We start from the raw sequence: 27,338 nt of genomic DNA, 5'->3' as shown, positions 1-27,338 counted from the left end.
TACATTTTCTGGTTGTCTTTAAATTCTACTTACTTTCCTTTAGTTTGAAAAGGATAACGTCTGATATGCTTAATAAACATCATCCCACCTTCTGATTGGCTGCAGGAACACAGACTGAGGCATGATTGGTCAGACGTGGTGACCTAAGGATCATGGATGTGATTAGAAACAGGAAGTTTATTTTAAATGAATATGTTTCTATCAGATTCAGTAAGTGTGATATTTTAATATTATTGTGTCTGAGAAGAGAAACAGGATTCATTTGATTTCTGCATAATTTTATTTACTCATGTTATAAACTGCAGTTTTAAATGATTCATTCAGATGATTTCAATAAACATATTTTTATTCTTATAACCAATCTTATATATGAAAATATATATATTTATAAATAAATAACATATCCTTATCTTTATCATTTTCTTCATTAATTCTTTTTAAGACTGACTTTAACTTAAGAGGGGCGGGGTCAGTCGGGTGACGCGCCCTCTGATTGGCTGCGGGGGAGCTATGTTAAAGGAGGAGGGTGTGGTCTGTAGCGGAGTCGTCTCATTGTGTCGCTGGAAGCAGAAGAAGAAACATCGAGTCCGACTTGATCTGTCCCGGTGTCCCGGTCCCGGTGTGTGTCCCGGTCCCGGTGTGTGTCCCGGTCCCGGTGTGTGTCCTGGTCCCGGTCTGTGTCCCGGTCCCGGTCCGTGTCTCGGTCCCGGTCTGTGTCCTGGTCCCGGTCCGTGTCCCGGTCCCGGTCCGTGTCCCTTTCCCGGTGTGTGTCCCGGTCCCGGCCTGAGACCGTCTCCCTCGGTAGATTCACACCTGAACCCACACGCGCGTGATGGAGGATTTTTTTTCTCAGGTTTGGTTCGTTGGTTCTGTGGAAATAACCGGAGCTGTTGTGGATTAACGGGTCCGAGCCGGAGACAGAGACCGGGCCCCGGGCAGAGTCCGGAGCTGCAGCCGGAGACAGAGACCGGAGCCCGGGCAGAGTGTGTCCGTCTCCGAGACATGAAGACACGCAAAGGTGAGTTTGTCCTGCAGGAAACCCCGTGTGTGTTATGCGCGTGCCTTTTTTTGAACGTGCACGCGTCTTGCAGCTGTAATTGATGGCTGTCAATCAATCAATCAACCGGCTGGAGTGTCCTGTCCGCGTGCAGGCGCTCAATGTCGTCTGAGCTCTGTGGGAGTGTCCAGTCCTCTGAGCACTGATCCAGCCTGAGCCCCGGGTCTGATCCGGATCAGACTGAGTCTGATCATAACTGAGTCTCTGATCCGGATCATAACTGAGTCTCTGATCCGGATCATAACTGAGTCTCTGATCCGGATCATAACTGAGTCTCTGATCCAGAACAAAACTGAGTCTCTGATCCGGATCATAACTGAGTCTCTGATCCGGATCATAACTGAGTCTCTGATCCGTGTGTGTAAGGAAACAAAGGAATATAATTTAAATGTACAATATATTTAAATTATATATAACTGCTGCCACATTCTCTCAAACAAATCAAAAAGTCCTGACCCTGATCAGAGGAGCTGCTGCTGTGTTGTTACTGTGTGAAACTCTGGAGACAATTCTCTGGATTTGACCCACAGGTCATGTCTGTCCCTCTTCTCTCTGTTCCCACCCGTCCCTGTGGCTGCAGGGTGCTTATGTTGAAACAAACACACCTGTAGGTATTCTGAAACTGATGCAATGTGATGAAAACTCAGGAGCTGATATGAGTCAACTCATATAAACAGTCTGGATGTGGGAGTTGTAGTTTTATTAATGCAGAGGATCAACCAGCTGTTGATTTTTAACTCTGGAGGTGTGAACCAATAATGACATTGTGTGTGTTTGGCTCACACGTCCATAAGGAAACACTTGGTTCAAACATTATGTCGTCTGAGGTGAAGACTGCAGCGGTTTCTTCTTCTATGGTTTAATGCGTCTCCACTTCCTGTGATTGGTCCAAATTTCCAAACTATCCAACAAAGTGCTTTCATGGCTGAGCGCTGACAGATCGCCCACGTCCCCTCCAGCTGTTGAAGAGACACTGGCGGCAGATAAAGATGTTGAGATTTCACAGTGGTGCTGAAAACAGTTTGTGGATGGGGGGTGTGTGGCTGACCTGACGGCTGTAGCACATTCACACTCAAGCTGTGAGTGTGTGTTTGTGTGAGTATGCATGTGTCACACACAGCATTACTGTGTTTAATCCTTAGTGTGAATGAGCAGCAGCAGATTTAAGTGTTTTTACTGCAGAAAAAAGAAACTGGATTCATTCATATAAATGTGTTTTCATCACATGACCTTGTACTGAGCTGTATCAACCCGCTGCCCCTCCCCCACTGACCTGCCTCACTTAACAACTCCAACATTAATGACACATTATTAGGACACGTACGGGTCTTGACGTTTACTCTGTGTTATTTGATTTGCTCTAGAGTTTAGGGTTAGTGTTTTTTCTCCGCTGCTGCTAACAGGTTAGCTCGCAGTAAGTGGTGACTCCTTCAGATGTAATAAAACAGAAAAAACATAACATGCCTGCATACTGCTCCTGTGATGTCATCAAGTGTCCACAAACCCCGACATTCAAATTCAAGTAGGAATGACGTCATTTACAACATGTTTTTAATTTAAATGTCTCTGAAATCTTCCTATGAGGTGCATTCACGGACGGTCCGGTGTGCTAACATCTGCCAGCTTCGCCACTTCCGGTGGACATTTAGGCATTAAACTTGGTGTAAATGACGTTTCAAATTTAATTGGAATGCCGCGGCTTGTGGACACTCGTCTGAAGAAGGAGTCACCAGTTACTTCAGGTGTATTCGATTCTGGCCCCCCCCCCGATGAATGCATTTGTTCTCCGTCTGCTGGTCATCATGTTTCAGTGACACGTGAACAACAGTGAAAAGATCAAGACACGTTTTTATTTATTACAGTTGCTCTTCTGTTCTTTCGTTATATTTCATTGTTTGTGAACAGACAGAATCACACACTTTAAAAAAAAAACAGAATTATTTTTTTTTCGTAGTGTAAATTGTGCAGTCTTAACTGACCTGAGCAGTGCCCCCTGCAGGACTGGTTACAGACATCCACATAAAGCATGTGGGCAGTGACCTAAAACCCACTTCCTATTTCCTGTTCGGGGGCACAAGTTTGTTCTCTTTGGGAAACTGAAGAAACAATTTCCCCTCCGAGAGCGAGTGGCAGAGGTGAGAGAGTAAGAGGGCGAATAAGATCAAGGCTCAGCGGGAAGCTCCAACCAATCAGAAAGTCCACAGGAAGCTCTGAGCATGCGTGTGCGTGCGTGTGTGAGGTTGTGGTCATTTAAAGACCAAAGTCAGATTGAGAGTCAGTGTCTGTCATGATTTTACACTTTGTGTTGCTTGTGCTCTAAAGTGCACGTCCACTGCTCAATCAAGTGTTTGTCACAGTAGGATGATTTTGTGTCTTTGAGTTTAAAACAGTTTAGAGTTCTGTTTCTGTTGCCTTCATCATGTTCCAACAATAAACTTCACTCTGCTGAGTTTCAATTTTTCCATCGTCCAAGTTAATTTTTAACTTGCACGCTTTGAGTAGCGACTGGATCCTGAGTGACGGCATTGTTAGATTCTCTCCAATTTTCTGCTCCTCAGCATGTTTCTACTTCACAGCTGCTCAGCGAACACGCAGCAGGAACATGCGGAGCCACACGTCTCTTCATGTCACACGGAATCTTCTGAGGAAAATTATTTCTGAGCTGCTGTCACAGGACACAGAGGAAGTTACTTTCTCTGAAACTTTTTATATTTATTTCTGAGAATCTTGTTGAATTACTAATTTATTCAGTTTGTTCTGGAAAATGAAATTAAGAAGAAAACAATAAATGAAAATCTTTTTACACCTGACAATATACAAAGTTTGATTACTGCTCTGTTCAACAATCTTCTTTTGTTCTGCTCTTGTCTGTGTTGATGGTGTTTTCACTTTAAATGTTTCACACAAGTGACAGCGGAGAAGCTGCAGAGTGACAGTGGCACAAATTAAGATGTGAGAATATTTCTGTCAAACACAGAGTTCAGGTCATGAAACTGATATGTCGCAACATCTCATTGGTTTGTTTTCATCATCCTCAATTTTTTAAATTAATCTTTTGAAGATGGTATCAGTTAACTCATCTCCTCATCCCTTTGTCCTCTCGTCTCTTCTCAGGTCATTGGATTTAGAGCAGTAGATGATCTAATGTCAGATGTTGCTCAGTGAAACATCAGATTTATTTCTGAACCTTCTCTGTCCACATTATCTTTTAGTCTTTTTATCTGTTCTTTCTGAGTTTCCTCCTCATCTGAAGCTCAAACACATAAAAACATCTGAAAACGAAGGAACACAACTGGTTATTTGGTTTACATAAGAAAAGCAACGTAGTCACAACAACATGGGATAAATCGTCACAGTCGAAAGCTGTGATGTCATCATGTGACGCTGGTTTGAATCCCCAGACCAGTAATGCAGTCAGGAGACAAAATTGCCTCGTTTCTGAGACTTTAAAAGGCTGAAGAAGTTAATCTCTCTCTGTCTCTCTCTCTGTGTGTGTGTGTGTGTGGCTCCTTGAGCAGTTGGCAGGGGGAGGGGCAGAGGGTTAACGTCTGTGTTTGGATTAAATCTGATAAAATTTGACTGTGTGTGTGTAGCTGATCAACCAGGTCACAGTGGAGAAAACATTGACTGAGACGTGTTGCTGTAATGTTTCCTGTCACCGTTGAGTCGTATGAAATATGTACGAGGCTGCGTTCGCTGTCATATCTGTTGAAAAAACATTTTATGTCTCGGAGCTGTTTGAACTAAACAAAGATGATTTTCTCTCAACAAGAAATTAAAAATCTAGATCTGGACATGATGAAAAACAGTGTTTCATGTGGAATCTGAGTCCAGTGTTTGATCTGTTTTATCTCTGTGATTGGTCTCCTGTCCTGCCCTCACCCACAGGCTGAAAACACATGTCACATGACTGTTCACCTACACCGGTCATGTGGTGTAAACAGGAACTAGAGCGGCTACTCCGCAGTAGGTAGCTTAGCAACAGAAAATACTACGAACAAGGAACAGTGCCAGTTTTTGTTTTTCGAAAGTTAAAATCTTCGTCTTGAGTCTTTGTTTCCTGATCTGCTCAAAAACAGAGTGTTGCTCACAGACAAGTTGTCATCGGTCACTCGGTCTTCGAGTAGACTGACTTTCAGCAGTTGATAATCTTACATAATCCATCGTAAACTTGAAATATGGAAACGGTTTCTACATTACATGGCGTATGCAAGCTCTGGCAGCATTTAATGTTTGGAGTGTGGTGATGTTGGTGGGAAACCCTCAATCTGCCTGTATAGAGAGCATGCAGCAGGCCCTTCAGGTAAACTGCAACCTGAACACCGACAGCGGTACCCAGCAAACCATGCAGCAGGCGGTGAAACATACCGTAACCGGTGATCCTGGTACAACAAGAGAAAGCAAACAAGCAGGACAGTCAGAATGTTAATGATGATGTGGACGAGGTGCAGGCTGGATGTAGAAACAGTGGAAAGACAGAAACGGTGAGAAATGGTCAAGCAGCTGCAACAAGTGAATCACAGCGAAAAAACTGACCAAGAAGACGAAGAAATGTTGAAAGATGATAGTTTTTCACAGTTCAGTGGAGGATCCTCTGCTGTGTCATCACTTCTCCTGAATTTCTACTTTATACAGGAGTGAAGGAGGAGACAGACAAATCATCATCCAGAGAACTGAGGAGTTCATGTCTGAAAGCTGCGCGCGTGTGTGTGTGTGTGTTGCCCATTAGCCTTCCACTCGAAGCCTCCTCCTGTCCTCTCATTTGTCTAATGGATGAAGACTTAGGTCTCCTTTAAAATGCAGCGTGCACATTCGCAGCACGTGCAGGTCAATCCATTAATTAGCTTAAGTGGACCCTTAGGCTTCCTCCTCTCAACACCCCCCCCCCCCTTCTCTTTCTGGCAAACAACGGCTCCAACATTTGTCGCAGCTTCTTGATTTTCATTTGGTTGCAAACTCTCGTTAAAAGTGGTGTGATTTATTCGTTCTTGTGATTTTGCTCAGAGAAACTTGTGAGACGTTCGTCCTGTTGGAAAGGTTTCTGGGCCCGCCTCCAGCTTCTCCTCTCTCACTCCCAGTATTTGTCCCTGTGGCTCAGTGGGATGCAGCAGAGTTCCAGTTTGAGCTGCTGGAGTCTCAAACGCCTCTCTCTTCTCACTGTGTGATCATGACTTTGATCTCAGATATTTAATCTCAAATATTTGACCTCCTTTATTTCGTCTTCAGGAGACGTCAGACAGGAAGTGGTATGTATACCACTGTATACAGAGCAAGGTTTAACAGAAGCAGAGACACCTGGTTCTGGTTGTGTTGGATGATTTTCAGTTTATCAATGATGAATCACCTGACGGCGCTCAGAGTCGAGCTCCGTCAGGTGAGATGGTTCTGATCAGGATCTTTCAGAGACGTCCAGCTGTCCGAGACTATAGTCCCTCATAACGCCACCTAGTGTTTCCAACTGTGGGTTACTATGTTGAACCTCTCAGGATCAATGTTTACTAGAATCAAGAGTTTAACCCTAACCCCCTAACCACATTTTTATATATATATATATATATATAAGGTGATTGGCGCTCCACCACCAGTGACCGCTCTTTGTGTGAATCTGGAAAACTGCTCATTTTTTCCCCACATTGTCCATCATTCATCTCTCTCTCATATACACACACACACACACACACACACACACACACACACACACACACACACACACACAGGATGCTGTGGGTGAGTGTTTCAGTGTTGTAACTGTCAGGCTGCAGAAACACCAGCTGAATACAGTTAAACTTTGTGTGTGTCTGTGTGCTCACCTAATTTCTTATAAATTGCAGGGGGTTTGTTCTGTTCAGCTGTTTGGAGTCAAACTGTTTTCTTGACACTTTGTCCTGTGAGTTTGATTCTGATCTGTCGTGAACCCATCACCTCTATCCTTGTTTTAAAGAAGATTGCTAAACCTTTCTAAATATGTAATATTATATATATTTTTAAAAACTTTTTTAAATGTTCAATGGCCACTAGTGTCTCCATCACCAGCTTGAATGTAATCTGTCATTTAATATTGTACGATATAAAATATTATACAAACACTACAGACTGTTACTATGTGTGTGTGAGACCTGATTAAACCACCTCAGAGCATCAGAGTAAAATCAAACAAGCATATGAAACTTTTCTAAGTCTTTGTCCTTTCTGCTTAGCCTCACCTCTGAGTTTTAACAGCTAATCTTCCAGATGATGAAGCTGTAGCTCTGCAGAGATGGAGAAATTCCCAGGTGAACATTGTCTAAGTTCAGAACAGTGAGCAGGCAGCTTCACTGCCCCGCCACCTCAGATTCTTCTGGGACGACAGTCTTTGTTTCCTGGTTAAACAGGGAGAAACCAAAGTGTCTCTACTGCTCAGGGGATTTTATTTTATATTCAGAAGCTTCCTGCGTCTCCTCCAGAGGAAAGATGACATTTTTCATCAGAGATAAATTCAGGAGTCGAACATGTGAACAAAGACAACAGTTGTCTTTCACAGATATCTCTCTCTCTCTCAAATTCGAAGGAGCTTTATTTAATGGGAAAGACATGTTTACGTTGCCAAAGTGTTTTGCAGTTAAAAACACAAGTGAGAGTTATATAAACATCTTTAAAGGAATGTAATGTATTTAAAAATATTTGTTCTGTGTGTATTTACAGCGAGTGTGTCTATGTACACATCAACACAGTGCAAATGGTCAGTGCAGAGATACACAGGTGATTGACAGTCTTCATGGACGCCCCTTTGTTGGTCATCACAAAGTTTGTTATCAGCCATGTTTCCAAAGTCCTTTTGGTGGGCTGTAGTCTGTGGGTACTGTCTCTGATATCTTGGAACAGTTGGCAGGTGGTTCAGACGAGCAGCTGGGTTTCCACCTCCTGCTGTGTGTAGTGGGTGCACCGTCTTTCCTCTCTGGGGAGCCAGGTCTGCCTGTGGCGGCCTCTCCACGGCCAGGCTGTGCTCACTGAGTCTGGTCAAGGATTTCCTTAGTTTTGGATCCTCACAGTGGTCAGGTAATTAGGGTTAGGTAAGTATTCTCTGTTCAGGGCCAAATAGCAGTCCAGTTTTCACTGCTTTTTGGTTGATTCTTTCCAGTGTGTCAAATAGTTTTTTTGTTTTCTTATAATTTGGTTAATTCTTATTGTGTTTCTGTCTGGGAGCTGTGTTTGTGAACAGATTCCCATGACCAGCTGGCTGAGGGGGCTTCTCTCTCAGGTCTCTCTATAGGTGAGGGCTTTGTGATGGAGCGTGTCACTTTCTTTGAGGTGATGATCACATTTAGATGCTGGCTTTTGTTTTTAATAATGAGTGGGTATCATCCCAATTCTGCTCTGCATGGATGTGGAGAATAGTCTCAATTTGATGTTTATCCCATTTTGTAAAAATCCAGTAGGAGTCTGTGGTTTATAATCATACAAAGGATTTTCCCAAGGTTGCTGTTGACAGATTCTCTCCCAGTTACCTCCACATATAACCAATTTAAGGTAATTTCATTTTTTGTCTGGGGGGGCATATTAGAGAGGGGAAGTTTCTACCTCCTGGTAGGTGTTTGTCTCCCTGTGTGCTGAGTGTGTGAGGTTCTCATCCTGTCCTTGCATCGAGGTCCCCACAGACTATGACCCTCTGTCTGTCTTCATGAGTCTTATACGACCCGACGATGCTCTAATCTCTCTCTCTCTCTCTCTCTCTCTCTCTGTGTGTGTGTGTGTCCTGCTGTGCCGTCGGATCTCTGTAAATCTGATTTCCTCGAGGTTTAGACTAAATGTCGCCGTTTTATCTCCGTCTCATCCCTTCGTTCTTTATCCTTCACCTTCATCCTCGCATCTTTTCCTCCTTTGTTTGTCTCTTCCTTATTTATTTTTATCTATTCCTTCCAGACACTTTACCTTCTGTCTTTTGGTTGCCATGGCGACCATAGTAGGGGGGGGTTCTGTTCAGTTGACGTGTTGCTCTGCAGTGGAGGGGGTGGGGGGGCTTACCGGCTGCTGGAGTTTCTATAGTACTTTGGGTTTTGTTTTTTGTGTAGTTCTGTTGTTGTGAAGTTGTTATTTGGTCTTTGTGTAAATGTATGGAAACATTTAGAACCTCTAATTGACTTAATCTTGCTCATGTTGGTTCAGACTTTCCTCAATGCCCCCACTGACCAGCCTCACTTTACACGTTAACAATACACACCATCAGTGGAAACCTCTGACATCACTACTCAATTAAAACACATGGACCTATTTGCAGGAACCTGACTGAGTGCATTTGTTGTTTTGGTGACAGGACGAGTCGGAGCATCTGCAAACAGAGAGATTGAGACGTACTGGCTGAGCTAGAGATCAACTGAACCAACTTGTGTGCACCACAACAAGTGTAGAGTCACTTTGGTGAGTGTTTAAGTCCCAGAGAGAGGGGGGGCTGTCACAAGGTAAATCTGTAAACTATTTATGCCTCAAATAAATATTAATTTCACACGATGAAGCTACTTAAAGGATAAAGTATTGAAGTATGTGTGGTTCTCCTCTGCTAGAACTCCCAGTACATCAGTATCATACTCCACAAACCACAAATCTGCTTCGCAGTACAGGGCTCTAATCTCAAATTAGTTTTTTCCTGAGTTTAGATTTTAACTGGGTTATATCTCGGGTTTAGTTTTCGTAATTAACACGTTTTCTTTGAGTTTATTTCGATTTTTCACTGAAGTCAGAATTAAAACTTGAGCTTATCCTGGAATTGTTTATGTTTTAGTTTGTATTTAGGATTAATTCAGTCTGAACCCAAGTTAAGGAAGCTAAACTGAGTGTCCTGGTTCAGTTCCAGGACTCTCCTGAGTTAGAGTTCATTTTACTTAATCTTTGTGTTGGTCTGGAACTATTGTGGGTTAAAGAAGATGTTTCTGTCTCTCCTCAGACTCACTCCTCCTCCTTTCCCTTCTCCTCCGCAGTCTGAACCTCTCAGGTGAGGTTTGTGGCGTCGACAGCAGAGAAGATGCTCGGAGCTGTGATCTCTTCTCAGCTGTTCCTCATGTTCAGTCGGTTGACAGGAGAAAAGGTTTTTGCTCAGTTTATATTTGATGAAGACATTGATTGATAGATTGATACTTTATTGACCCCTTGAGAAATGTATTAAACATCATTTTTCACTGATCCTCTTTTATTTTTTACTAGTGTGAATATAATATATACCATCAACATAATTTATCAATACAAGTCAATATATCTAGTCCTAGTGAAAAACAGGACATTATTTGAAAGACTACACACACACACACACACACACACACACACACACACACACAGGATCATGTTAAACCATGACAGATTTAAATGCACACACAATTTTTGTGTACAGACAGATACTCTACATACAACCAATTCTGAGACAAACAAACACACACACACACACACACACACACACACACAGTGCAGGGTAATCTGCTCTGTATAATCTGGTGTAAACCCGTCGTCTCTGATCTGTTTCCTCTGCCGCTTGCTGTCACGTCATGATGATGAACATTCTTTTGTGGTTTTACTGTGATGACAACAAAATGTTCTCAGGAGTGATTGAAAACTGAGTCTACAATTGTAGCCACGCCCAGCTTTGATGTCACTGTGATGTCACAGGTGTATGTCAGTAAAAACAGTGAAGCTGAAATAAAGCAACAAATAAAAAAACATTTTTGGGATGTTTTTAAAGTTAAGGAGAAGATGAGGGGAAATTTAACAATAACCCTGCATTACCATTATTAGACCCCACCCCCTCTGACAACGGTAAATTGCTGCGTTGGAGATCAGCTGACCTCTTTGACTCGACAACGCCACAAGGAGAGCTCACCTCGGTTACCTCAGATCCTTTCTGAGTGTTGTTTGTGGGTTTTTGATTCAGCTGCGACCTCGCACACTGCAACCATTTTCTTAGCGGCTGTTAGACGAGCAAGCACTTTACGTTTTTGACATTTAGGGCTCTGAAGTGACCAAATGTCATTCAACAGCAGAACTGGTATGGTCGCAGGTACGTTTGGAAAAAATGTGTCGTTTAATGTCTCGTTTGGTCGCCTGTAGTTGGCGTCATCAATCAGTGTCGTGCTGAACACATTTTTACAGCAGAGACGAAGCAGAGAGCAACGACAGGAGAGAAAAGAGAAACCTGATGAAGATGAGGAGACAGCAGCTTCATCAGTTTAAAACTGCTGCAGAAAAGAATCGGTTCAATAAATTGATTAAGAAGAAGGAAACAGAGGGAAGAGGAAATAGATGAATAAATAAAGAACAGACTGACAACAAACCAACATGAAGTCTGGTTTGATTTAAAAGGTTTTATGTAATATTTTATTACAATCTTTTTTTTTTAGATATGTGAATGATGATTATGAATGAAATGATTCGTTGTCTTCAGATCAGAGAGTTTTACATGAAAATATGTTGAGTGAAAAAATATTCTGCAGACAAAAGGAAACGATAACAACGATCGCCAGTAGCTTCAGAGGAGAAGACTTTTCTTTAAAGAATGAGAGAAATGAAGAGGAGGAAGAGACTGTTAAAGAGGATGGAGCTTGTTGAATGGTCTTTTTTTGCCATGGGGATAGAGACAGGAAGTGATGTGTAATATTTTCAGGTGCGATGGTTTTGTCACTGATGATGCAGTTTGATTATAAAGTTCTGATTGTCTGTCATGTGTCACATTAATCTCCCATGATCCTCCACTGCTTGACCTCATTAGACCACTCTCAGTTCAAATGCTGTCATCAACATGATGATGTCATCCAATAGACAGAGACCCCAGATCTGCCCACTGTGATCTGTGTTCTGAATTACAACGCAAAGAAGCTGCCATCAGCTGATCATCAAATATCTTAATGATGAGCGCTGGCTTCAGAGGCAGGAAGTGGTTCGTTATATAAAGAAAAACCGATGGTGGAGGAGAATCTGTCGGACCATGTTACCACTCAACTTTTTTATTACATTCAGCAGCAGGTGTTCAGGGTAAATCTGTATTCTCCTGATCAAGAAGACATGTGATGAATCAGTCATATGATCCATCACATTAAGGATCAGTGTATGTTGTGTGTGTCTCTGTGTGTAATTATTAATTCTTGTCTTGTTCTGTCGTCACAGCCGACGCCCACCTTGACCTTCTGACATCTCCACCCTCCCCTACTCACCCTCTGGTAAAATGTCCCAATTTGATTGGTCGTCACCATGGCGACCGCTGCCTCTTATGCCGCTGCTCATCCTCACTTCCTGTTTCCTGTCTGAGGCAGCTTCAACCACGAACTTCCCCAAAGACCTGGAGCCAATCAACGTGGTCATCTCGGAACGTGAGTATCCGTCTGATTGGATGATGATGATGATGATGGCACACCCACACGACTCCGGAGTTTTTGGACGATAAAACAGAGAAGTCTGTGAACGCTGCTGGTTCAGTTTAAGTTTGAAAACTCTAGCGCTGCGTTTTAGACAAACAGAAACTGAGACGTTTGTAAATATTGACTTAGACGCTCACAGCTGCTTGCTGATTGGTTCTTTTAAATCACAACGTAACCTTCACTAATTGGTCTCCGGTCACATGACCTCCTTCAAGAAGAGAACAACCGGCATCAGCCTCAGCTACCAGAACATAACATGGAGAAGCAAAGCGTTTCTAACCCTGTTGTGGGTTAGGAAACAAAGTATTAAAGTATGTGTGGTTCTCCTCCGCTAACACTCCCAGTACATCAGTATCAGTAAGTGTAGTACATGTAGAGAGTCTGTGGTACTGTGAGTACTTTGCTCCTATGGGTCAGGTTGGTTCTGTTGAAGCTCCAGCAGCTGACAAAGGTTCATCCTCTGAGGAGAATCTAGATCTTTCAGAAACTCCTCAGAGGATCTCAGAGGATCTTGTGGGTCTCTGAAGACCCTGGTCCTCCTCAGAGACTGGAACGATCCACACCAGCTCCACGATAAGAACATGATGTCATGGTTCAAAGGAAGGGAGTGGTCAGTGGGCGGAGCTTTATACAGTTTGATCTCTTATCTCCAACTTAACCTGGAGCCGGTCAGCTGTTCAGCATAAGTTGCCATGGTGATTTACCCGATAACAAGGGAACGAGCTTCAGTGGTCACGTGATGTGTTTTCAGGCGTGTTAGTATGGATGATTATTAAACTGATACAGAGATCGTAGTCATATATATCCTCAGCTGTGTCATCAGATCATGTTGGGAATTCATGTCAGTAATATTCCATGTGGTCTTTGAATGATTGTGTCTTGCAGAGTCGTATCATTATCCAAGTTTTCAGGGTTTACTCCGGGACAACGACACACTGCGTCTGGGCCTCGACTTTCAGAGGATGCTACGCCTCAACCACATGTTGTACATTGCTGCCAGGTCAATACGCACGCACGCACGCGCACACACACACACACACACACACTTCTGAACATGGAGCACTGACATTGTTCTTTTACGTCCTCAGAGATCACGTGTTCGCGGTGAATCTGACGACAGCGGTGGACCAGTTGATTCCTCAGCTGGTGAGTGATGTTGTACATGAGAAACTTTTTTTTTTTTTTTAATAAACATATTTCTATCACATAGGTTAAAGAAGCACAAGTCAAAAATCGCTTCATTATTATTATTTTTATTATTAACACCCTGACCTCTGACCTCTCAGTCTCCATGAGCCGTCCTGGTTAAATAATGTTTCTTCAAATAAAGTTTCATTAACCAGTTAAAGGCTGGAAGCGGTGAGTTAGTTATCAGAAGAAAAGACAGACTGAACATGTGTTTTTAAATCTAAACTTATTTATAACATTAGTACAAACAATTTAAGTTAAAACCATATAACTATAAACTAATAGATTAAAATAATAAAGAAATAAAAGTAATGATGGATCTAAATGATATTCTGACAGAAGTTTATTGACACTTTGACCTTTATTATTCAATAAGATGATGATGATGGCGTCTGGTCATATTCAATTCTTTCTCTTCATGTTTCAGAAGTTGACGTGGAAATCTAAAGACGTGAGCAAGTGTACAGTGCGAGGAAAGAACAGTGTGAGTTTAAGATGTTTGTTTTCCTGATAATGTTTTTGTCCTGAATGTGCAGCTGAAACATTAACATTCATTATAAAACAAAACTCAGAATCTAAATGTTCAGTTGATGAAATCAGCAGAAACATTTCACCTCTGATGCGACAAAATCCAACAGAAACTCACTGCTTCAGAAAAACTAAAATAAATATCACATCTGATCATAAACCGATCACTTCTGCTCTTGTGTGTTTGTTTCAGGACGAATGTTACAACTACGTTAAAGTTCTGGTGCCAAGAAATGACGAGACTTTTTTCACCTGTGGTACCAACGCTTTTCACCCAACCTGTCGAAATTACAAGGTACACACACACACACACACATTCATCCTGACTTGTTGGGATGAAAACAGACTGAGAGTTGGACACTTTAATTTGTGAGGATTGAAACTTTACTGTGACTCGCTGTCGGCTGGTTTGATTGACATCCTCTGACCCCGTTAGGCTGAAGCTTCGTGCTCTTTGAAATCTTTGGCGATGGAAAAACAAGACGAGGAGATAAGAAGCGTTCAGCTTCAGTTTTGATCTGAGAGGAAAAGAAGCTCTGTTTTACTGATGAAATTTGAACAGGAGGTTAAACTTTACTTTAACGTCTAAAACGTTTCAACTCTGTGGTGACACGGCTGACCTTTGACCTCATCATCTCTGTGCCATGTTGGTAACTGACTGTTCTCATCACATCCGCTCAGGGCCGTGGGTTTCCTGTGTCATTATTATTATTAACAAACTGTGATAGATAATAATTCATTATAATTGGGTTTGCAGTAGCGGCTGGTGACAAAATGTATTGGGGGGGCGCAGTGGTGGGGCACAATATATATCCTGTAGCCTTCACAGTAAAATGTAGCCTCATTATGTCTAAGTGACTGTGGCAACTTTCTTGCTGTCTGCATATTTCAGAGTGAAGTTTTAGGTCTTGCACCCACGTTGTTGTCCAATGTACCTCCGTGCAGACACTTTGAAACAGTAAAAGACATTAACACCACATCCAGTTATCATGTCTGTTTCTCAGAGCAGGAGAAGGTGTAAACTCGTCTTCATCACTTGCTGCTGAATCTGTAAATCAGGTCGGACAAGATCCTTTATCCTGTTTTGTCCCATTCATACTGATTTGGCCGATGCCCAGGAAATAAATGTATTTAGACAGGAATGAACCAAATACAGTTTGAAAACAACTTATATTGAATGTTCCCAGGTGCTGAAGGTCCACCAGCAGCATTTTAGCAGTAAATTATTATTATATAATTATGTTTAACTTTTTATACAGGCTTTTTGTCTCAGAATGTTGGAGGGGGCTGAGCCCCGTTGTAACCAGCCGCCACTGATTGATTGATAGACAATGATACTACTTCTCCTCATCTCTGTCAGATGACGACGTTAGACCAGGTGGGGGAGGAGGTGGTGGGACAGGCTCGCTGTCCCTTTGAGTCTCATCAGTCCAACGTGGGACTGTTTGCAGGTGAGCCCACCTGCAATGTTTGTTCTCATGTTGTTTTCTGTATCGATGTGTTCTTTAATCATGTGAATATTTTTTTAGAGTAAAGATGAAAACAATAAGCTGAACTATGAGTCCAGATAAGAAGTGGATCTGATCATTTCACTAATTCAGAATAAAAAGCTTGTCCCCTGCACTGACTTTAAACAATGCATGCTGGTTAAAAAATGTATCCGACTTCATTAATCGCTGCAAAATGTCACCAGGTCTGCTCTGATTGGCTGAAGGCTGACACTCAGATTTGTTTTCTGCTTTGTATATCAATACATTTAAGTTGTTAAGAGAGAAACCCTCCTTTTTGTTCCAAAAAAAAAAGATCATATACAGGAACATTATCTACCTCTTACCTTGTAATATATTTCATGTGTCTAATGTGGTGATTAAAAAAGATAAACCTTCTGTGTTTATTTCTCTCCAAAGACGTTGTTATGAATTTCAGACAGTTAGTCTGTGTATTTACACGCGGTCATTTTACACTGTAGGGACATTTTTAATTTTCAGCTGAAACAAACTGAAATTCAGTGTCTAAGCAGGAAGTTGATCATGTGACTGTTTCCTCAGGGGGGGACTTCTACTCGGCTACCATGACAGACTTCCTGGCGAGCGACGCCATCATCTACAGGAGCCTGGGAGGCGGCCGACCCGTCCTCAGGACAGTCAAGTACGACTCCAAGTGGCTCCGAGGTGTTTTATTATTATTAAGCCATGACACATGAGGTCACATGATGTATTTCACGTTAGAATAAAAAAAAAAAAAACGCCCCCCTCACAGAGCCTCACTTCCTGCACGCCATCGACTATGGAAACTACGTCTACTTCTTCCTGAGTGAGATGGCGGTGGAGTACACGACTCTGGGAAAGGTGTGTTCATAATAACTCGTCGGACACATGAAACAAACATGATGATGTTCAGTTGTGACGTCAGTATGTTGTTGTCTCCATTACAACACCCGTTGATACCAAAACTCTACGATTTAACTCCTCCTCTTGTTGGTCAGGTGGTGTTTTCTCGTGTTGCTCGTGTTTGTAAGAATGATAATGGAGGATCTCCCCGAGTTCTGGAGAGATACTGGACGTCTTTCCTCAAGGTGACAATCAAACTCTGGTTTCCACGGCAGCAGGGACTGAATGACTCAGTTACACGTGTGTGCGTGTGTGTTCTCTCTCAGGCTCGTCTGAACTGTTCGGTTCCTGGAGATTCATTCTTCTACTTCGATGTTCTTCAGTCTCTCACCAATGTTCTGCAGATCAACCAGAGACCTGCTGTGGTTGGAGTCTTCACCACTCAGGCCAACAGGTGTGTGTGTCTGATTGTCAGCCAGCTTCAATCTGCTTCTGGCTGTTGTTATCTCTGCATCTCTCTCACATTATTTAAAATCTTTCCTCAGAAAGATTCTCGTCTTATTGAATGATGATTTTCTTTTGTCAGTATCCCTGGATCTGCAGTTTGTGCATTTTACATGGACGACATCGAGAAAGTCTTTAATGGAAAATTCAAGGAGCAGAGGACCAGCGACTCATCCTGGACTCCGGTTCCTGACGAGCAGGTTCCCAGACCGAGGTGAACGCGTGTTGTCATCAGCAAACAACTAGAGATTGTTGACGAACACATAGATTCAAGGCTCAAGGGTTTATTGACATCTGCACAACAATTACATTAAACAGTTGCTGGCAATGAAATGCTTGAGTCCCAGGCTCCCCTCTAGACATGCTATGAATTTATGAAAATAAAAAATAAAAATAGAAATAGAATATATAAAATAAAATAAAAAAATGAAATAGAATAAATAAAATAAAAAATAAAAAAAGAATATAAAAAATTAATAATATATAACAGAAAAAATAAAAAGTAGTGCAAATATTATCCAATCACAGAGGGTGGTGTTGAGCCCAACACTGCTAGATGTTTAGAAAGAAGAAGAGCACATATGACATGATGTGATTTTGTGTTTCAGACCTGGTGTGTGTGCAGGAGATGGTTCAGCTGCAGAGTACAAGTCGTCCATTCAGTTTCCAGATGAGACGCTAACATTCATCAAGTCATATCCTCTGATGGACGATGCCGTTCCGTCCATCAACGACAGGCCCTGCTTCACCCGCACGTCCAGCAGGTAACACGCAGGAAAACAGGCCGGTACCAAACTCGGCTTGACTTTTTTTTTTTTTTTAAGTATATTTTTGGGCTTTTTTTATGCCTTTAATGGACTGGACAGTTGAAGAGAGACAGGAAGCAGGGGGCAGAGAGAGGGGGAATGACATGCGGTAAAGGGCCGTCCAATGCAGGATCCAAACCGGGGCCCACTGCAGCGAGGACTGTAGCCTCTATGTGTGGGGTGGCGGCACAACCCACTACGCTACCGACCACCCCCTAACTCAGCTCCAAACATATCACCCAGCAAAACTGCATCGATTTGTCAATCACACGACGAAAGATGAAACATTTTCCTGTTTTTGATCATCAGAACTGTTTTGAAGTGTTTTCTGTTCTGTTAAATCGTTAAATTAATCATTAAGTCATTTAACATTTGAACGTTTGTGACAGTTTGAAATGTTCCAAAGTTTTTATCTTTTTTTTTTTTCTGCCTCAGGTCCAAGTTGACTCAGATCATCGTAGACGTTTTGGCCGGTCCCTTTAAAGACCGCACGGTCATGTTCCTGGGCTCAGACGACGGTCGAGTCCTGAAGGTTTTGGCGAGCACGCATCCCAACGACAGCTTTGGTTCCAAGCTTCTGGAGGACATCGACGTTTACAACCCGTCCAAGTGAGACTTGTATCCCTTGTACTGATGTCTAAGTCAGCTGCAGAATTTAACATATTCAGATAAAATTATTCTCCTCCTTTCCTATGGTTGTCCAGGTGTAACGTTCAGGGTCAGGAGGACAGGAGGGTTCTGGGACTGGAGCTGGATAAAGACCATCATGCTTTGTTTGTTGCCTTCAGCAGCTGTGTGATCAGAACACCGCTCAGCCGCTGTCCTCAACATGGGCCGTGTAAAAAGTGAGGAAATGTTTTCAGGTCCAGTAAAACCACATCTGGATCAAACCCACCACTCTACTCCTGCCTCTAAAATATAGATGTTCAGACGAACTCACTGATTTTGTTTGTTCTGTAAAAAAAAAAAAAATGTTGAACTAAACATAAAAATGTGACGCTGATTTGGAAACTTAATCAATAATGAAGTGAGTGTCTGTAAAGTCAAATATGATGAAAAGAGTTTCATTTATAGACGTCATTAGACTGAACAGAGCTGAGCTTGCTGTGAACAACTGTGACTCCACAACAGACAAAGTTTCTCAAAGATGCTCTTGAGTGAAGATTATAATATTAATAGTTCAGTCCGCGGGATTAAATGACACCTAATGGTGAAGGTACAAATTACAGCTACCTGAATTATATAAACACAACAGATGTTTGTAGATGAAAAACAAATGTTTGCGACTGTTTGTTTCTGCAGAGCCTGTCTGGCCTCTCGTGACCCATACTGCATCTGGCTGCGGACCGGGAGTTGTGCCAACATGGCGCCAGGTTTCAAGTACGTATCACCTCCTTTCCCCTCTCGCTCACGTTTTTCTTTCTTTCTTTACTTCTTTCACCCCCCCCCTCACTGACAGCTAATAAAGTTCTGACCGCTCTGATCGTAAATCTGCTGCAGCAAGCGAAAGGTCGTATATGTGGAAAATGTAAATCCACGATGCCTTTCACGCTGGCTGCCAAAGTAGAAAGATGGATATGAAGACATAAAGTCAACTCATTTTAAAATGCAGGAGTGATGTGCATGTGCCATTGTGGCATTCAGGAGTTTGTCTCAGTGAATCAAAGAAACAAAGGAGGAGAAATATAAATCTATAATCAATAATGAATTTTGTTGAGTTAGTGAAATCGTGGTACAGATGATTTCTTGAATGAATCTGACGAGTAGTGAAGGACAGGTCGATGCTGATGAAAGGGAGGAAAACGGAAACTGAAACTGTTGCAGCTGAAGAAAATAAATTCTCAGTTTGACAAGTTTAAAAAGTGAAGGATTCCCTGAGTTCACACTGATCACAGGGGAAGACATAGAGTCAAGCATATCGAAGCATATCTAATTTGCTGTTACATCTTCTGTACTGGTTATTTCAGCTGGAAGGTTTGTCTTCAACAGATGTCACAATCAAATCTCTCCTCCTCTTTACTCTTTTCTAACGTGAAATAATCCACAGTCCTGTTTATCTGAAGATATCTTAATTCAATTCCATTTGTATAGAGCCAAATTACGGCATACGTGACCACAAGTTATTTTATTGGACCTCAAGATGATATGATAACACATCAGTTCCAAACTGTATAAAGAATTTAAATCCATGTTGGCGTCTGACAAGTCTATCTGAGCCCTCAGCTGTGAAAAGTTTGTGTTTTGCAGAAACAATCGACCACATGCACAATTAAATGAGGAGACGTGTCAGTTTGTCTGTTGGTAAAGTCCTGCTGCAGAAATGAAATCCTGAACTCAGTCATCGTTCTTTTCCTCGTCGTCGACGGATCTGATGATCACTTTGTTTCCCTCTGAACCTGAACGTCTCACTTCAGCTGGTAAACTCATGGAAAACTCTAAATATAAGAAGACGAGCGATGAAGAGGATAGAGGAAGTGAAACTAAGAAGAAAAAGAGTACATTAAGATGATGCTCACATAGTGGATCGTCTACGCATAACTTCCTGCTGACATCACAACGCCATGTGACATCAAAAACATCAACTCTGTCTTCTGGAGAAAATACTTAAAGCTCCAGTGTGTGATTCAGGTGAAAGGATCTATTGGCAGAGATTTAATGCAGAATAATCCTCATGTTTTCACTAGTTTGTTTCATCTAAATTGTATGAATTGTAGTTTTCTTTACCCCAGAAAATACCTTTTATATTTAAATACTATATATTAAAATACTTTATATTTACATGGAGGGGACCCTCTCTACGGAGGCCGCCATGTTTTTTACATTAGTCCAGACTGAACAAACTAAAACCTTATAAGTTTTTATGACGACTGAAGCTGCCACAGGTTCTTCTCTATGTTTGGAAGGAGAGGAGGAGGGGAGGGGTGTTCAGCTGCAACATGACACTTCAACACTAGATGCCACTAAATTCTACACACTGAACCTCTAAAGGTCGTTCCACACCAAGTCCTCAGAGGGTTATGTCCCAGTGGCTGATAGAGGATCAGAGAGTTTCGTCATTTGGTGTTCATCGGTGAAGATGACGTCATTTTCTGGTTCAAATCAAACTTTATTCGTTTGCATATTCACAGTTTGTCTCATGATGTGAAAAATCTGTATGAGATGCGACATGCTCTGTTTAGAACCTTCGACCAGAGAGAAGAAAATCAACCTAAAGACAAAGTTTTGAAGATCTAAAGTTTCAGAGTTGAAGTGAAGAAGTTTCCTTGGACCTATGACAGATTTAATGATTCACATCTGTCTCGATTCTTTATAACTGAAGTGACGACAGCACATTAAACCAAACTGTTTATTAAATCTTCATCGTATTTGGTGTTAAACCTCCTGTTTACACGCCGTCGTCTCATCTCACGCCTCCTTGTGCACATTCAGAACGTGAATATAAATCGTATTTTATAACCTGCTGCGTCTATTTCTGTATCCTCGTCTGAGTCGGTCCCACCATATGAACGAGGTGTTCAGGTGCTGAATTTACAGCCATTTGCCGTCGCAGTGGCCTCCTTCTGTTCGTCTCAGTTTGTCCTGACTCACAGCTCGGCCCACGCTGCCAACGGAGAGAGAACAAGTGATAAGGCGAGATAAATATTGAGCGAGTGAGTGAGTGGGCGGAGGATGTAAAAGATGAGGTGGAGAAGAGTTTACTGACAAGAGGAAATCATCTAATATGAGACAAATTGTGATTTGTGAACATGGGCTAGATGAATAGAATTTGATTGATAAAATACATTTTTAAATGTAGAAAATAATTAAATGACTTAGCATAGTTTCTGCCTTGTCTCAAGGCGGTCATGGCGAGACCGCTGGTTCTCGCCATGACATCAGCTCAGTCGCATTTAAAATTCCACACCATCTGGTGGAGAAGACAAGTAGACTGTCCCTTTTGTCAAGGATCCACTCGCTGTATTCCACTGACGCTGGCCGATCACCTCCCTTCTACCCGCCATGGTCTCTGCTCCCCCACCTGAGGATGGCAAGCTGGAGGGAGGAGAGGCGTGCTCCCCCAGCCACGGATGTCCATCCCAACATCACCAGATGATCCAGGGGTTTGAATCAGGCCCAAGACTCTGTTCAGTAATTTTTTTTGTCTGACTTTCCTTTCCGCCACCTGTGGTTGGCCTTTCAGACATGTTGATGTAAAAGCTGCATAGAGACGAGAAGTAAAATTCCCTTCAAAGGGTTTTTAAATACATGAATCTATAATAACTTTCAATGAAGTCTCATTCATGTCGGACTTGTTTCTGACTCGTCTGTGAATAGTCTGAAGGTTGGAGGGAAACATCAGTAGAGATGTTAAACAAACTCTTATGCTTCATTTACTGGAGCCGCACTGAGCTGAACGCCACTTCACTTCCTGCTGCGGCGATGCAGTGGGAGAGAGTACGTGCATCGTGGCTGCCATTTGTCACTAAGTGTCTCCTGATTGGTCAGGTTTCATCCTCCTCTAATTAGTCCTCTGTCTCCTCGGTTGACCTCTGATTGTCTGCACACTGAATAATTAGCTGGAGATGACAGATGTGACACAATGTAATTAGCATTGTCTTGACTCATTGTCTGGTCACCGTGGATACATATCATCAATTTAATCCCAGACAGTGGTAACCCCTGGCAACCGAACTGAGAGCCTGTGTCTGGTTCTTCGCTCCATGTTTTATTCTCATGTTTCCTCAGGGCGGGGTTTGAGCAGGATATCGAGGGCGACCACTCGTTCCTCACTGATGGCTGCCAGGGTGAGAGAACTACACATTTGATACAGACACGTATGATGTAAAATACACGTATGAAACAGACAGTTAACTACACGTACGATACAGACAGTTAACTAGATGTATGATACAGACAGTTAACTTAATGTACGATACAGACAGTAAACTACACGTTTGATACAGACAGTTAAGTATATGTACGATACAGACAGTAAACTACACGTATGATACAGACAGTTAACTACACGTACGATACAGACAGTAAACTACACGTTTGATACAGACAGTTAAGTATATGTACGATACAGACAGTTAACTAAATGTACGAAACAGACAGTTAACTACACGTATGATACAGACAGTTAACTACACGTACGATACAGACAGTTAACTACACGTACGATACAGACAGTTAACTACACGTACGAAACAGACCGTTAACTACACATATGATCAATGACATATTTCCTGTATTTTTTCTATTTTTTGCAGGTGACGTTTTTGTTATGACACGAAACCAAGAGTCTGGAGTTGATTCTGCCTTCGGTGAGAAATTCCTCCGGTCTCAATTGATTTCAGCCACAGAGAATCATGGGAGATTGAGTTCTGTGTACTAAACAAACCCACAGAGGGCGCCCCCTTCATGTTGTCAACATAGTGTCATGACATAAATAAGTCGTCATGCTGCTACGAGCCGGCTATGTGTCATACAACAAGCAACTTCTGTCAGTGTAAATGATGAGGATTCTTCTGGGACCTTTATGTTACAAATCATTACAGGAAGAAAAGTTAATTCTGCTGCTGAGTAACGACCTTGATAACGACCAATTAAAAGTGGTTTTATTGCTGATACAGAAGAAGAAGACGATCATGATGACACCAGAGGGTTCCATTATTATCTAATGTCATTTTTGGACAACTCCCGAATAAATAAATGAAGATGATGGACCTACAATATCTCATTTACACACAGACACACACACATTTCTTTGGTGAAGAGTTGACATATTTTATATTTATTATCGTTCACAGTTTGATTCTAAAATATCAATTTGTCTTAGAAATCAACAGAAAACAGATGAAAATAGAAACAGATTTTATTTGATTTATTTTACTCATTCTGTCTCTCCAGGTGTTCATCGTCTTCCAGACATGGACCAACGGGCTGCAGCTAATGTCCACTATACACTCCTGGTCGCTTGCGCGTTGGTGGCTTTCTTCCTGGGCGCCATTTTGTCAGGCTTAATGATGTCGTGTTACTGCAGCGGCATCACCGCTCGCCGAGTGCGGCAGCTAGGAAAAGACCCTGAGGTGTCACTGCCTCACACTCTGTCGCTGCGATCTCTCGCCAAGCTAAGCGGTCTGCTGGAGGGAGCACCGAAGGTGAGTGAGTTGACCAGGGCAAGATGAACGTTACCTGGTTTCACCTGCTCTCATTCGTCTTGTTTTGTTCTGTGGTCCCACAGGAAGACAAACTGGACACGTCAATTCCAAAGATGTACAGTTCCTTCATCCCTAACGGACGTTCCGAACCTCACCTGCACAGCCCCGGACAACAGGGCCTGTCGCTGGGAGACCCCGAGCTCAGCCTGTCGCAGGTGAGACAGGTGACGACAGCGTTAATAAAACCCTCATCATTCTGTTTAAATAACATAGCTGGAGAAACTGAATCATCTTCAACATCAAGAAGAGGAAGATAAATATTAGTCTCATGTACAGATGTGATTAGCTTAGCTTAGCATAAAGCAAAGAGTCAACTGCTAGGAGTCTTCAGTCATGTGACCAGGCTTTACAAACATGTTGATGTTCAACAGGTAAACATATGTGAACATTTGTCGAACAATATTTAAATGAATTGATGCTGTCACCTTTAGTTTTTAATTTGATTTCTAACCTCTGGGTATAACTTCTCTTCAGTCTCTGTCGCAGGGAGATGGTGAGCTGTCCGGTCTGCCCACGCCAGACTCCACCCCCAAGCTGCCCATGAAGAACATGAACGCGCTGCCGCAGCATCAGTATGAGGAGAACCAATACTGCAACAAAACTGTGGCCAACAACCCAGAGTCTGGATCCAGTTTGGGTTTTATGGCTGTCCTTGGAAACTGTTTCACACCGCAGGTGTTTCCCCACTCACATTACCATGGCAACAGTTTGAGCAATGGAGCAGCCCACGGAGCGTGCGCTTCTTTGACATCGCTGCACCTCCCTGAGGAGAGAGATTTCTCGAATGAGGAGCGAAAAGTGGGAGGAGGAGGAGGAGGAGGTGGGGGAGGAGTGGGAGGCAGAGTCCCCCATCATCACCATTCGCAGCTGTCTCTCCCGCAGACGGTGGTGGACGTGTCGGCGCTCAACGAAGTGCTCAAACACATCCACGAGGTCAGCGAGTCAGGCACAGGTGGCATCAAGGTCCTCACCTCCACCTCCTCGTCCTCGCTGTTTCCAGGGCCATTGTCCTCTGGGGGGCATCATCATCACCACCATGATCAGGGTCCCCAGACGGACACCCACAACTACAACCACAGCCATCACCATAGCAACCACCACCACAACAACAACAGCAGCTGTGGAGGTTGTCGTCACCACCAGCAGCAGATTCAAGAGACTGAATCTGCATTGTACAACAGCACCTCTATGCTGCCGAGGGATGCCCTTCCCAAACGTCTGGACGCAACCTCTCAAAACTCTGCCGTCTCCTTCGCCACCTCCTCTTCTTCCTCCTCTTCATCCTCCAACAATCCAACTTCCTCCACATCCATTCCGTCTGCCTCCTCTTCCTCCTCATCCACTACAGACCAGCCACAGGGGATTCCAGAGCGACTTAGCAGTGTCTCTGTGGCACGCCACCACTCCCAACGCCACTCGCTAATCAAAATGGGCAGCGGGGGAGGTGCCTTCCCCCGTCACCACAGCTTCAACCAGCGGGGGGCACAGCATGCTCACTTTCTAGCCAGGATGAACACCAACAGCAGCAGCAATGGCCCCCCAGCCAGAAACCACTGTGGGAGCCAGCGGCCTTCAGTCGCCAGCACCTGCCTGACACGGCAGCACAGTTACACCGAAGGGCCACACGTGCAGCGGGCGGCGGTCGTCAGGAGAACGGCTTCGCTCAAACCTCAAGTCCCGCCAAAACCCTTGTTCCTGCCAGACACAGCGGCAACAGAGGTGGGAAAATACAACTACTGAATCTGTGAGAGGAGGTGGTGCCATGATGTTTGCTGCCATCCTCATTGAGTGAAACACCCCCTGATATGCCTGCAGGGCAGCTGCCACATGACAAAACAAGATGGGACGAAAGACACAGAGGACTCATCAGAGCTTCCTGTTGTCCCTTATTGTGACTCTTGTTGTGGTGATTTTCCTGCCACTGAGACAAGGGCGCCATTGCCATCACTGCCTCAGTGCGTCACAACCACTGGATCCGCTCACAGAGTCGTGAACATAACGACGCTGAGCATCGATAAACATTGACAGGTTACATTCCAAGGACATTAATGATTCAGCCTCGACAGAACGAGAGAGAGCTGATCTAACGTCTGCGCTCGCTGCGGTTTGACAGAAGTCAAAGAGTCGGACTGCGGCAGCCGAACGTGACCCGAATCCACAAGGACGTTCCTACGGGACGTCAATCAAACAATTTTTATTCAAAGAAAAATCGGAAACAAACGAGCAACACCATCGTTTGTGAAGTTTGAAAGATTTTAATGAATCAACATATCAACGACATGTGGAGAGAAGTGAGATCAAACGTTCTTCATGACATCAAAAGTTCTTCATTCATTCAATTAATTTTAATTAAATAACTTTAATTGATACTTGTTAATTAATAGTTTCTTACATTTATAAAAGTCAATACATTTTCTTTAAGTAGTCTCTTTAACCTCAGAGCAGATTTTTTGTCATCTTCGACAAATTGAGTTGGGAAAAGAAACTTTTGTAAAGTTTGATCTTTTCTTCAAAGCATTTTCTCTCTCCTGGTTTTTAAAGACACGTCCTGTTGTCCAACAACCTGACGTCCTGAAGTCCAGAGACAAACGACCGAAGTTCATTCGTTTTCACAGAATGAAGTTGAGTAAGTTAATAAAGTTTTATTGTCTTTTTTTCGTCATGTTTAAAATAAGCAATAAACATCATATTACGCAGTCAACACAACCATAGTTTAACGTGTTTAATACATTTAATATGAAATCAGTGATGACTGTTCACATGAGAAGAGAAAATCAGATTTGACTCCATCAGGTTGTAGTTAAGTGAACTGATTTTTAAAACATAATTAACTTTTCATCTGAGCGGCTTTCATGATTAAATTTGAAAATAATCATGAATTCTCGGATAATTTAGATAAAACTGACGTTTGTGTTTGTGGTCATTCAAACGTCTGAATATTTGATAAACATGGAGCAGAATTGAATCTGCTGGTCGATCGCGTGACAACTCTTCACTGGTTATTCAGGAGATGTTTCTCTCCGTTTTTTTCTGATGACCAGAATGACAATGTGATCATTTCACTTTACTGCTGTTAATCAATGTGTATGAAGGTGTAAATAAAGGCCACAGTGGAACAATACTTATATCTGAGGACTCTTATTCTGAAGTAACAAATAGGAAACAGCTTATTAACAACCATCTTCTCATTCATATCCAGAAGATGCTGAGGGTCTGAGGGGTCCTGGTTCTTAGCTGCAGGAGATGTTGGGACCTCTGGAGGGCCGTGAGGGAGAGTCTTCGATTCGCTGAGTCTATTTTCATAAATATAACAAAACCATGTCACTCAAAATAAGACCATTTAAAATTAC

At 42.7% G+C, this 27,338-nt stretch overlaps 1 protein-coding gene across 8 annotated transcripts; it reads left to right on the top strand.

The window, feature by feature from the left end:
- Positions 1 to 550: 550 nt before the first annotated feature.
- On the top strand, positions 551 to 27,109 carry LOC109643303 (semaphorin-6D-like). 8 transcript variants are annotated; one of them, XM_069516476.1, is made up of 23 exons: positions 551 to 763; positions 854 to 1,018; positions 9,348 to 9,451; positions 9,975 to 10,115; positions 12,179 to 12,381; positions 13,315 to 13,429; positions 13,518 to 13,575; positions 14,045 to 14,101; positions 14,339 to 14,440; positions 15,506 to 15,596; positions 16,194 to 16,316; positions 16,405 to 16,493; positions 16,631 to 16,929; positions 17,062 to 17,193; positions 17,588 to 17,743; positions 18,221 to 18,394; positions 18,490 to 18,630; positions 19,088 to 19,165; positions 22,511 to 22,569; positions 23,038 to 23,091; positions 23,678 to 23,928; positions 24,012 to 24,152; positions 24,463 to 27,109. In XM_069516476.1, exons 5-23 carry the CDS (start codon positions 12,237 to 12,239, stop codon positions 25,726 to 25,728), a joined length of 3,531 nt encoding a protein of 1,176 aa, XP_069372577.1. In that variant the 5' UTR covers positions 551 to 763; positions 854 to 1,018; positions 9,348 to 9,451; positions 9,975 to 10,115; positions 12,179 to 12,236; the 3' UTR covers positions 25,729 to 27,109. The 8 variants fall into 8 exon arrangements, with proteins under 8 accessions (XP_069372577.1, XP_069372581.1, XP_069372580.1 ...); XM_069516480.1 differs by having other exon boundaries at positions 552 to 1,018; positions 10,009 to 10,115; positions 16,631 to 16,720; positions 16,802 to 16,929; positions 24,012 to 24,143; XM_069516479.1 differs by having other exon boundaries at positions 552 to 1,018; positions 10,009 to 10,115; positions 16,631 to 16,720; positions 16,802 to 16,929.
- The last annotated feature ends 229 nt before the right edge of the window (positions 27,110 to 27,338 follow it).

Source organism: Paralichthys olivaceus, chromosome 20 (genome assembly GCF_024713975.1).
Source record: "Paralichthys olivaceus isolate ysfri-2021 chromosome 20, ASM2471397v2, whole genome shotgun sequence".
Lineage (NCBI taxonomy): Eukaryota > Metazoa > Chordata > Actinopteri > Pleuronectiformes > Paralichthyidae > Paralichthys > Paralichthys olivaceus.
The sequence above is the reverse complement of the archived record's forward strand: the minus strand, read 5'-3'. Positions and strand labels throughout refer to the sequence as shown.

Bases quoted from the DNA above. Each gene is read 5' to 3' on its own strand.
- LOC109643303 (XM_069516476.1), top strand. From the start codon at position 12,237: ATGTCCCAATTTGATTGGTCGTCACCATGGCGACCGCTGCCTCTTATG. The intron at 16,930-17,061 runs GTGTGTGTGTCT...TTCTTTTGTCAG, and splicing joins TTCACCACTCAGGCCAACAG to TATCCCTGGATCTGCAGTTT. The intron at 24,153-24,462 runs GTGACGACAGCG...ACTTCTCTTCAG, and splicing joins GCCTGTCGCAGGTGAGACAG to TCTCTGTCGCAGGGAGATGG.